We start from the raw sequence: 12,535 nt of genomic DNA on the forward strand, positions 1-12,535 counted from the left end.
AGTTTGGAGCCACATTGCTTGCACTTGAATCCTGGCTGTACCGCATGTGTGATTTTGGGTAAGTTACTTAACCTTTCTATACCTGTTTTATTACCTGAAAAATAAAGATTATAAAACCATACTATCAGAGGGTTGTTTTGAAAATTTGGTGGTTAGTAGATGAGAGGCACTTAAAATTTAGCAAAGTATTCAATAAACATTAGCTGTTATTATGTCCTAGATTTCAAGCCAAATTCCCTTCCAGAGCTCCATGTTCACATATAAAATTATCTCCTGATAGTCCCAATTACTTATTCTACTGGCACCTCAAAGTCAGCATGCTCATACTTAAACATATTATCTTTCTCACAAAACCTGCTGTTTTTTTCACCTTGAATGGGAAAACTACCTACCCAGTTATCCAAGCCCCAAACTGGAATTTTCTCCAGATGAAGTTTCTAAAAACTAAAAGTGATTTTGTCCTTCCTTATTCTTCCACGAAAACCATTCGGTGGCATCCCATTACTTAGCATGTCTGCATGACATGGCCCCACCTGTCTCTCACCATCCTGGTCTCTCACTGCAGATACTCTGCCCACAGCCATATGCGCACCAAACCATTATACAGTTCACTTCATGCTCTACCTTCTCTATCTAGATTGCCAAAATTTCTTCAAGCACCACTTCCCTATCAAGCCTTTTCAGGATCGCCATATACAACTGACCATTCTTCTTCTGTTTCCCCACATTACCTAGAACAGGGTGCTATCAGAAATAAAATAACATTTTTTGCACTTATTTATTTATGTCTGACTCTTCTCACTTCATACTCTCTATAGATGAAGGCTTCCTGAAGATAAAAACCCAGCAAAGTTCCTGGATTATATTACATTGCCACAACTTTAAATTAATAGGTTTTTTTCATTCATTTGTTTGTTTGTTTGAGACAGAGTCTTGCTTTGTCGCCCAGGCTGGAGTGCAGTGGCAGGATCTCAGCTCACAGCAATCTTCACCTCCCTAGCTCAAGCAATTCTCTGCCTCAGCCTCCCAAGTAGCTGGGATTCCAGATGAATAAGTATTCTTATACACATTTTATATATGACAAAGAAAGCACAGAAAGGTTAACTTGTCCCAGTGAGTAACAGAACTCAAAGATAGTCCCTGTGGCTCCAAGTTCACTAGTCTTCCCCTTAACTGTTATAGGTGGCATAGCATAGCAGTTAAGCCGGCAACTTGTTAAGCCAGGCCTCCTGGAGTGAAATTCTTACTCTGTCACATTTTAGCTGTTAATCTGAACAATTCACTTCATTATATCTCAGCTTGCTCATCTGAAAAATCGGGAGAAATTGTACTTATTTTGTATGATTGCTGTAAGAATTAAAATAGTTAAACTGTATAAAGTGTATAGTCCCATGCCTGGCACATATTAAGTGCTCAGTAAATGTTAGCCATTATTTTATTAATATAGTTGTTTTTTCTTAAAATTATGTGAAAACACTATAGTCTATAATCATGATTTTTAAAAATTATATGATACCTAGTGAAATAAATGGTACCATTTCCTTCCACCTAAATTAGCCAACGTAAGTCAAATCTTATAAGTTTCTTTCTTTTTGCCTTATAAATTCAATAAAGAGTTACATTACTCAGCAAAGAAGGTGTCCGGGTCAGCATCTCGTTCTTGACACACATTTTCACTGTCAGTAAATTTTGCTTCTCTTGGAGATAAATCCTTTGGTCTGTCATCTTTACTCGAGTTAATTATGCACTGGTCACGCTCTGGTATTTTCTTTTCACAGCACTCTTTGATTTTACTGGAGAGAGCATCTTGCTTTGAACAAATATGGTTCATAATCTTGCTCTGTACCAAATAAGAATGAGAGATTATTTTACTTTCAGAATTTCTCCAGGGCTGGGTTTTATTCCATAATAGAATGGTGGCATGCACAGTCAGTCATGATCGCAGCATCTGAAATCACTTCATCAACTAATTTTATAGATAATATTCATTTAAATTTTGGATTTACTTAATGCACATGAAGTTTTATAATAAAACTTTATTTCTCAGGATTTAAGATGATGTCATTATTTTAAAATAGCCTCTACTACACATTTGCATCCATTATCAAGCATTGGTCTTTTAAATAACCCTCCTACACTGACACATTGACATCTTATATTCTAAATGTCATTTCTTTTCCATGAGAGTCCACCTGTGCTTTCAGTGGAGACCACTGAAAATAAATGCTACTATAATATCTATAATCCTGGTCTTTTCTTGTGGCCAAGCACATGGCAAAAACTCAATAAATATTTGATAAGTGAATGAAAGAATGACAAGTGAATGAACTACAGCAACTACCAGATGATGATTCATCAAATATAAGAAGCTGTTCCACCCATGGTATCATTTCCTAATGTATATCATTCTCTAATGGATACCATTCATTTGAAGCTGTTCAGGTTAGCAAATATTGTTCAAGTATAAAACCTTACTCTGTCCCCATCCCTACCCTTTACTGCAGTTCTAACCTCTACATAAGAGTTGGGAATTAGAAAGAGGGTGTTGTTATCTTATTTATACATTAGTTGAATAATTTTTAAAAACTGATCTGGGCCCTTGTGGACTCTAGAATAAGACTGATCATTGTCTGCACTCTCTGTTCCATTACCACTTGAACTATGTTGAGTTCCAGCAACACACCACACTGTTTCAAGCCATCATTACTTTACTCAAGCTATTTCCACTGACTGGAATCTTCTGGTGAACCCAGAGGATAAGTAGTAAGATGAAGCTCATGACTGAGGTTAAAAAAAAAAAATGAAATGGGGATTGGCAACATGTTTCCATCAAACCACATAGAACTGCAAAGCCAATCTTCAAAAAGACATTTGCATCTCATCTAATGCCATCATTGTTCTAGGCAAAGCATCTCTTATTCTGAGAAGTTACTTCTATTTTCAGTTAACTGTAATGCTGTTCCTCTTGTTTCTCCAGAAAGACATTAAAAAGAAGGAAATTTGAGACATAATACCTTAATCTCAGCCTCAAATTCCACAGAAAATCTATAATTATATCTTAATTCAATATATTAGATTTTAAATTATAGAACCTACATCACCATGAACAATCAAGCAATACAAAAATAAACCACAAAAGAGATTGCTTTAACTTGGGTACAGTTAGAAACAAAAATAATTATTGGGAGCATCTGTTGTCCATTGCTTGAAATAACCAATTCTCAATACCCTAAAAGTCAAGTTATTTAATTGATGTGCTATCTTCACTGTGAGTCTAAAAGTCAAATCCCTTTCTTTCTTTCTTTCTGTCTTTCTTTCTTTCTTCTTTCTTTCTCTTTCTTTTTCTTTCTTTCTCTTTCTTTTTCTTTCCTTCCTTCCTTTCTTTCTTCCTTTCTTTCTTTCTTTCTCTCTCCCTTCCTTCCCCTTTCCTTTCTTTCTTTCTCTTTCTTGTTTTCTTTCCTTCTTTCTTTCTTTCTTTTCTTCTTTCTTTCTTTCTCTCTCTCTCCCTTCCTTCCTTCCTTCCTTTCTTCCTTTCCCTCTTTCTTTTCTCTTTCTTTCTTTCTTTCTTTCTTTCTTTCTTTCTTTCTCTCTCTCCTTTCCTTCCTTCCTTTCTCCCTTTCCTTCTTTTCTTCCTTCCTTCCTTCCTTTCTTTCCTTCTTTTCTTTCTTTCTGTCTTTCTTTCTTTCTTTCTTCTTTCTTTCAACAAGGTCTCATTCTGTTGCCAAGGCTGTTGGGATTATATCTCACTGTGCTGTATCCTCTAACTCCTGGACCCAAGCAAGCCTCCCTTCTTAGCTTCCTGAGTTCTGAGTAGCTGTAATTACAGGTGCAAGCTATCATACACTTATTTTTTTATAAAATGTTATTATCTTTGAATGCATGAACAATTTTTTTAAGTTCTGGGATAGATGTGCAGAAAGTGCAGGTTACATATGTATACATGTGCCATAGTGGTTTGCTGCACCTATCAACCTATCACCTAGGTTTTAAGCCCCCATGCATTAGTTATTTTTCCTGATGCTCTCCCTTCACCCCCACAACCCAACAGGCCCAGGCATGTATTGCTCCCCTCCCTGCATCCATATGTTCTCAGTAGTCATCTCCCACTTAGGAGTGACAACAGAAAGCATGAACAATTAAAACTATGCCAAAAATATTTGTACCGATACATTTCCTTGGAGAATCATTTTAAAGGTTTCCAGAGGCTGGGGATTGAGGAGATGTTGGTTAAAGGACACAAAATTTTCTTTAGACAGAAGGAATATATTCAAGAGATCCATTGTATATCATGATGACTCAGTGATGAGTTCATACCACTATATTGAGTACTTTAAAATTGCTAAGATTTGGAGTATTCTCACCATAAAAAAATAAGTATGTGAGGCAATGCATATCTTAGTTTGATTTAGACATTCCACAATATGTATATGTATATATTAATATATATGCCTATATGTCATGATATATATACATGCATATATATATATATATATATATATATATCGTGTTGTTGTATACCATGAGACTATACAATATTTAATTGCCCGTTAAAGGCAGGAAAGGAAAGGGAAAGTGGAAGGATAAGAAAGGGAAAAGGGAAGACAGAAGGCCAGGGAAAGGGAAGCAAAAGATAAAGGGAAAAGGACAGTTAAATTAATGTATCCACTTATTTGGAAAGGCTATACCTGAATAGCATAAGGAAGCTCAAGGAAATCAGCTCTTAAAAACATAATGATAACAGGTAATTCCCTGAGCTTCACTATAGGTTTCTAATGTCTCTGAAAGAGGACTTATAATGTAAGAGAAAACTTCAGTCTGGACTGAATAAACTTTGAAAATTTTGAAATTCTTGAAGTTTTACATCAAGAAATTTCGCCATATAACTTACAATCTGCTGAGTAATCTTTAAAACTTCCAAGTATAAAAAAATCCCAAAGATTTATTTGTAAAAATTTTATATTTTATTTTAGGTTATCATTCAAAAGTTACTTCACATTCTGATTTCATTGTGGCTAAGTACTCACACATCAGGGCAACTTGAGAACAAAAAATATGGTTGCCAAAATCCCTATTTTAACTTGGTTTTAAAGAATATTTACCATGTGACGGATGCAATGCACAACATCCCCTTCACAGCATTCATCATAGTTGGAAGCAACATCTTCTATGAGAGAAATAAGCTCCTTAAATTCAATCTTGGGGAATTTTTGACTGAGTATCGCAATATTTCTGGAAAGAGAATTGATAATCCACAAAAATAATTTGAACAGTAAGTAGAACAAGTGGGAGTAATTTGTTAATACCATGTGAATAGTTCCAAAGAGCATTGCCACTGTTGTTGTTGTTTTTATAGAAGTCTTTAGCAAACAGCTGGTGCACAGCCTACATGATCACTTTGAAAATCTTAGGCTGATATTTTAAGACCCCCAGAGTCCTGGATGTGAGCAAAAAATAAAACAAAACAAAAACCTGAGAAGTGTGCTTTCTTCCATAATTACTATATCAAGACATGCTGTGTAAGGCCACCACTTCCTACTCTAAGCTCATGGCAGCCACAGATAATTCAACTTGAAATCTCAAAATTTTTCTCAAGACGTTGCCTTAGTACCCACTACTAACTGGTTAGGGTGAGCACTAGAGATAAAATGTATCTTTGCAGGCTGTGTCATTATTAAAGTCAAAGGCCAAGGGATGAATTATTTCTAAAGCATGTATGAGTTTTAAAACCCTGGTTTGAAACTCCCAGACCAGTTCAGATTCCCAATTAACCTAAATATATCTCAGACACAGCCACCATTCTCCTTTGGGTCTCCCCACCTCCCAAAGCTTCTCTCATCTTGACCTAATGTCCTGGTTCTGAGCTATCCAAGTAGGCTCAGACCCACCTCAAAGCCCCTGGATACTAGGAAGAAAATAAAAGTCATCAACCATTTAACAAAAATGGGACACAGACAAGGAAATGCAAGCAGAGACAAGATATATAGTATAAAACTCACATAGAGTTAATGATTTTGGTTCCAAATTTCAAAAGTGCCCCACAGGCATTGTTTTGATAAGAAGAAAATGCTTTTAAATATTGCATGACAGGTACTGTCTGAAGAAGAAAGAGAAAATTCTTTTGAAACAGTGGTAAAATCTCACTATTCTCTTATTTTTAAATCACATTTCATTCAAACCATTTCAAAGTTTGTTCAGAGAAAGAAAATCTACAGGATTTTTATTTCAATTAACACGCATATTAAAGAAATATGCACTTATGGCACATCACAAAGGTAGGACCAGTCTTCCTGATGATTGAATTGCAATTGGTAGAAAGGCGCATAGTGCTCCATGGTGAGGCAGCGTGTTGTGAGCTTGGCCATCTCTACTGAGATTATTCCATTTCATTTGTAGTCAAAAGACTAGAAATTATTAAAGATAAAAAGTAAAATGTTATCTTTCACCCAGGGCATTCAATCACCAGGGCTTCCTTCCAATTTATAAAGAAAACAAAGCCAGAAGAGAGACCCTGGAAATGACTGACTGTCTTTCAAGAGTCTCAGGTAAAGAGAATATTTACAGCAGCACCTGGTAACCAGTGGTTTGAAAATCATTGAATATGGCAAAAGAACATCATATACAGTAAGCAAGCCTTTTGCTATAAGGTAAGTCAACGTCTGGATCTGTGGTATTGAGTGATTCCTTTTCCTCTTCATTAAACAAATGCTATACCCACTCTTGTTTGAAAGCAGTTGACTTTGTTTTGTTCTTCACAACATGATTTAGCCACATCCCCAAAATGAGCAGCAACAGTTAGAAGTGTAGGGGCGAAGACAAACGGGTTCCTTCTGGCAACTTCATACACAAAGCTATAAAAAATAAAAATGAAAAAGAGAGAGAAGAAGGGAAAGGGAGAAACAGGAAAGCAATGAATGTAGACAAGGGAAGGGAGGGTAAGATGGGAAGGAAAAGAAAAGATAGAAAGAGACAAGAAAAGCAAGTTGTAAAACAAGGTAAAAGGAAGAAAGGTTTCCCCTTACAGAAAACTTCAATATAAGGCAGTTTCATCCAGTTCCTAATAAGAGTCCTTTGAAGTCCTTATCATTGAAATTGCTCACTTCAAAGAAAGAATGATGATTACAGTTCTAATCCTAAACACTGAGCTGTGGCTACTCTCCTTCCAGCCGCATGCTACTAGCTGGTCGGCAGTTATCTCTTCCATGTTCAAATAACAGCTATCAATATACACTCTATCTGAGATCCAGGGGTCCTGTTTACTTTTGTTCAGATAAACTTGTGATTTAGATTTCAAGGTGCATACCAACCTTCCAGAAAAAGTCTCTGCTTCTACAATGACTGCACTATTAAAAAACAGATGTTTTGCTAAAAACATCCCATAATTGAGTGTCTGCCTAAGGGGAAAGCTGCAACTTCCCATTGGGAAGAATATATTATTTCCTCCACTGTGCATCCTAGCAATTTAACACCACATACACACCTCTGCTCTAGGACTTACCAATTAGAAGATACAATTCATTAATATAAGGGTCTTGTAAGCAGGGTCCGTATCTTGATCATAGTCATATCCTGAACATTGAGCACAGAATCTGACACACAGTATATTTTGAATGAATGAAAAATCAATCAATCAATTAATGAACCCAGCCATACTTCTTTGAGATAGGTATTAGATTCAGCCTAAGATTAATTCTTCAATTAAGTCATTTTTTACTAATATTAAACTTACTGATTTAGAAAGGATTCTTTGTTATTTTTAAAAGCCTGGCATTTCTCTTCAGGATCCAGGGTAGGGAAAGGAGGCAGAAATCCCACATCAGCTTTCTTGTTATAGAGAAAACAGAGTCTTCTTTCAGCATCAGCCTTACTGCAGCAGTGTGAAAAATTATGCTTTTGTGGCAGCCCCTCCATAGCACATATTGCTTCCTGTAAAACATTATTCTATACAATGGAGATGAAAAGGACACTTTTTAGTCATGGTAAAGTAAAGCTTCTGTACTCTCTGAGAAAACACAATAAAAAATTTTCCCACCACTACCAGCAGAGCTGCTTCTCCTTCTCCTTCTCCTTCTGTTCTTCTCCTTCTTCTTCTTTGGAATGGGGTCTTGATATGTTGTGCAGGCTAGATTTCAATTCCTTGGCTCAAGTGATCCTCCAGCCAAAGCCTCCTAAATAGCTGGGACTGCAAGTATGCCCCATTAAAGCACCTTTACCCAAATCCTTGACAACCATCCTGTTCTTTCAGAATCTTTGTTCATGTATCTTTTCACAAGACACTTTAACCTCTTACTCTTCCCTTGCTGCCTACATCTCCCTTCTACCAGGCTTTTCTACCCATCTCCCAAGGTGGACATGCTGGCACGTTAATGTATTGGTAGAGTGTTCAGAAGTGGTGTTTAGTTGTAGTTTTTTTGGAGATGCAGATGGTGATTCTACTTGGAGGAAATCCAGAAAAGGGATGTGACAATAGAATACATATTGAGAGAAGCAGCTAAGGAGGGTGTCTCTTTACTTTCACATGCATTTTCAGTTATAGCTTCCTCCTCTGCCTGTATATACAGGGCATACCGTATACATACTGCGAATATACAGCAAGCTCCTTATGTGCATCATAATACAGAATTATTATCTTTCCTGAGGAAAGTACCTTGTTCTAAATACCAATATTAGGCAAAACAAAAATGCTGTGCACAGAATATCTTTTATTTCCTATTTTCAAGCCAGAAATTAACTCAGAGTTGGGCAAATAATCTTGTGTGTTTAAGAAACACAAGAAATTGGCTGGGCACAGTGGCTCATGCCTTCAATCCCAACACTTTGGGAGGCCAAGGTGGGAGGATCACTTGAGGTTGGGAGTTCAAGACCAGCCTAGCCAACATGGCAAAACCCCATCTCTACTAAAAATACAGAAAATTAGCTGGGCATGGTGGTGCATGCCTGTAATCCCAGCTACTTGGGAGGCTGAGGCATGAGAATTCTTGAACCCAGGAGGTGGAGTGAGCCAAGATTGCCACTGCACTCCAGCCTAGGTGTCAGAGCAAGACTCTGTCTCAAAAAAAAAAAAAATACATAAAAGCAAAAACGAAAAGAAACACAAGCAATTTACTTACAGGTAATTTTGAACACTTTGGGAGCATGCTGTTAGCCATACAGCTGTCTTTGTATTCTACCATGTCTTTAACCAGCTTTTCCATTTCTTCAAAGGTTGCTTCCTGAACATACTGAGCAAAGGTAATGATGGTGCTGCAACAGTTCACATGAGGCATACAAAGATCAATTGCAGAGTTTCTATTTATGGCTAAGAAAAGTCACAGGAAAATCCTGAATAGCCTCAGGATATTATCTACTGTGATGGCTATAAATTTTACAAGTTGAGGCTTTGCCTGAATTTTATAATTAATGTTGTCTTTACTTCTTGGATATGATTTATATTTAGTTAAATTACTTTTGAGAAGCATTAACATTTATAGAATGTATCGGATTATTTTTAAAAAATCATCAAAAAGTATTTAGCACAACTCACATGTATTCAACATTCTCTTCTATAAATTTCTGAGTGATATTGAAGTTATCTGAAAGGCAAGGATATTTAGGTTATTACATAGCATGGTTTTCTAACATTTTTCAAATAAGAAACAATGCATGGCATTTAAGTGTATAAAATACAAAATAGAACACTGATGACAGGAGATAAGTTTGCATATTTAACAAGAAACAAATAAGTCATATGAACAAAACAGGAAATGCTAATCACTGTTGATTATGTGTTCAAGAAATACTTACTAAATTGAATTGACCTAAATACATCTTAATCTGACTAGACTTTAAATTTGCCATTGATGGCTCCCCAGATAGAAATGTCAAATACATTACCATGCTAAATGTCTATCATTTATGACTAGAGAAGTGATATGAAAAGTAACTAATGGGTGATGCAATGCCATTACAGCGCCTGATGAGAGATGCTGTAGCATGCTGGTGGTCAGCATAGTTTATAGCATAACTCAGTCATAGATATTTAAGTCATCTCCAGGTCCACCTAAAATCATGGATTCCTCCCAAATGAACAACATATACTAATTGAAGTATATTTATGTTTGTTCACATAAACTACATTTTTTTTTTTGCCAAGTGTTGTGCTGGACCCTATGAAGCAATCAACAATGGCTAAAATATCTCCCCTTGAAATCAGGTTCCTAAGCAGTCTTTAGTGGAAGTTACTCAGGCATGTGACAATAATCTAATTTAGAATGTGATTAAGTTGGAAATGTTTTATAAATCCTGGGTGAAAAAGAAAAAAGTATTATAGGAGGAGTGATATATGAGTTGAGCATGAGTAAATATAAGAGATTCGGCTAGCAGAAAAATGAAGAACTCTGTCTGTCTGCATGGAGAGAGAATGATGTGAGTAAAAGCATTAAGGTAAGAAATCTTAAGAAGTATTTAGGGAGAGTCAATCTATTTTTATAAGAAAGTGGGTCATAAAAAGGAATAATGGGACCTAGAATAGAAAGGACCTGGGTCCAGATTATAGGAGTCTTGCATATAAAGAGGGGAGTGGGCTTCATTTGGAAGGCATGGAGAGCCCTGGAAAATGTTTATATAGGATAGAAATCTGATCATTTCTATACACTAAGAAATACGAGTCAGGTCGTGGTTTATCTAATGTCATGGAACTTTCCACAGTGCCTGACAAATAGAAAAAGGTAAGAAATAAATTGTCAAATAAATGGGCAAATGAAGGGTGGATGGGACAAAAAAAAGAAGGCCCTAGGAGACTTTTGCAACAGTCACACTGAGAAATCAGAAAGATCTAAATTTTGATAGGGGTAATGAAAATGAAAAGGAAAACTTGGATACAAGATATGTTAAAGAGGCAAAAATCAAGATTTTGAAACAGGTTGTTACAAAGGAAAAGGAGCAGGAAAATTAAAAAATGACCACTCTTCAAGCCTGTCTCACTAGCGGGTATTGTAGGGGTATATCAAATTGAATAAGACACTATCCATGCCTTCAGGGCCACTACCATGCTTAGGGCACGTTTGTTAAGTCAAAGAAAGGAATTCCTTCTAGGCCAAAAGATTAGAAAAAGACGGCTACTGTAGACAGATGAGGTTCAAAATATTCCCTTTGGATGGAAGAAATAAAAAAAAGTTATCCCTTCCTCCAGACTGAGATGGCCTTGGACAGTCTCAGGATAAATGTTCAAACTGTACAGTTGAAGCAGGAACTAGGTTCTGCGTTCCATAAATATATAGCTGGGAAACATGTTGGACAACTGAAAGTTCCAGAAAAATCCCAGTTTATACCTATTGTTCCACTGTTACCATCATTGCAAGAAATACCAATATTAGAATCCAGATTATGTCTCCCAGCAACACTTTCTGTCCTGTCATAGACTGCTGATTATTTTTCAGATATGACAACTGTTTCTTCATAGAGACTTGGTAATATGACCATCAAAGTACAAATTCTGAAAAAGTTAGTTCGGGACAACTGGTTAGTCTATATAAATTAGTGACAGGGTAACAAAAAAAGCAAGTCAAGAATTAACTTGAAAGAAAACAAAATTTTAAAAATAGAAATTATCCTAACTGGTCATGCTTTAGCTGATATCCAAATAAATTTCTTACCTAGATCCTGAAGTTCTGTGGGCAGCATTAGGGATTCAGTCAAAAAAAACAAGAAAAAAATAAAACCTGTAAGTTTTAATTGTTTCATCTTTTTAGAAACCACATTTACAAAAGAAAGTAATGTTGTTGAGGAAATCAAGTTTTTATATTCTTTCACATTATCAGTAAAATTGTAACCTATTTAATCTTTTTCTGAAATACTGAGTATTTGATATTTTTGATCACTCTGCAGAATTTCTTGCTAATTATTACCCAGAAAAAAATTATCTTTGTATTTAACTGGAAAAATCTATTGAGTTGGAACAAAAGTCCACAGGCTAAGTAGGCACAATACCTAATCAAATAAACAACCAAAAAAAAATCTTAAGATATTGCAAATATTAAAGAAAAAGGGCTAAAACAGATATAATCCAGCAAGCTATCATATGCATATATATCCAAAGGAAGTAAAATCAGTATCTCAAAGGTATAAATATATACACCTACTATGTACCCACAAAAATTAAAAATAAAAAATTAAGAAGATATACTGCACTCCCATGTTTATTACTGCATTATTCACAATAGCCAAGATATGAAAACAACTTGTCAGTAAATGTATAAATAAATAAATAAATAAACCACACAAACATGCACACAATGAAATACTATTTAATCTTTAAAAAGAAGGAAAATGTGTCTATGAGACAACATAAATGAATCTGGAGGACATCATGTTAAGTGAAATAAATCAGACACAAAAAGAGGAGCACTGTATAATCCTACTTATATGTGAAATCCAAATATCAAACTAGAAACAGCATAAAATGGTGGTTATCAAGGGTAAGAGGTAGAGGAAATAGGGAGATGCTGGTCAAAGGGTTCAAAGTTTCAGTTGTGTAGAATGAATAAGTTCGAATGTGCAG

At 35.7% G+C, this 12,535-nt stretch overlaps 1 protein-coding gene across 2 annotated transcripts in view; it reads right to left on the minus strand.

Annotated features, from left to right (window-relative positions):
- AFM (afamin) overlaps nucleotides 1–11,821 on the minus strand; it is a 47,016-nt gene extending 35,195 nt beyond the window's left edge. For both annotated transcript variants that reach the window (XM_017512940.2, XM_017512939.2), the window contains exons 1-8: nucleotides 11,631–11,821; nucleotides 9,521–9,569; nucleotides 9,108–9,240; nucleotides 7,727–7,938; nucleotides 6,716–6,848; nucleotides 5,997–6,094; nucleotides 5,100–5,229; nucleotides 1,626–1,840 (exon numbers count right to left, since the gene is read on the minus strand). In XM_017512940.2, the coding sequence (XP_017368429.1) occupies nucleotides 1,626–1,840; nucleotides 5,100–5,229; nucleotides 5,997–6,094; nucleotides 6,716–6,848; nucleotides 7,727–7,938; nucleotides 9,108–9,240; nucleotides 9,521–9,569; nucleotides 11,631–11,718 (1,058 nt within the window). In that variant the 5' untranslated portion in view covers nucleotides 11,719–11,821. The remainder of the gene's footprint in view (nucleotides 1–1,625; nucleotides 1,841–5,099; nucleotides 5,230–5,996; nucleotides 6,095–6,715; nucleotides 6,849–7,726; nucleotides 7,939–9,107; nucleotides 9,241–9,520; nucleotides 9,570–11,630) is intronic.
- Nucleotides 11,822–12,535: the final 714 nt, after the last annotated feature.

The sequence above is a fragment of the Cebus imitator genome, unplaced genomic scaffold (genome assembly GCF_001604975.1).
Source record: "Cebus imitator isolate Cc_AM_T3 unplaced genomic scaffold, Cebus_imitator-1.0 Scaffold480, whole genome shotgun sequence".
Classification (NCBI taxonomy): domain Eukaryota; kingdom Metazoa; phylum Chordata; class Mammalia; order Primates; family Cebidae; genus Cebus; species Cebus imitator.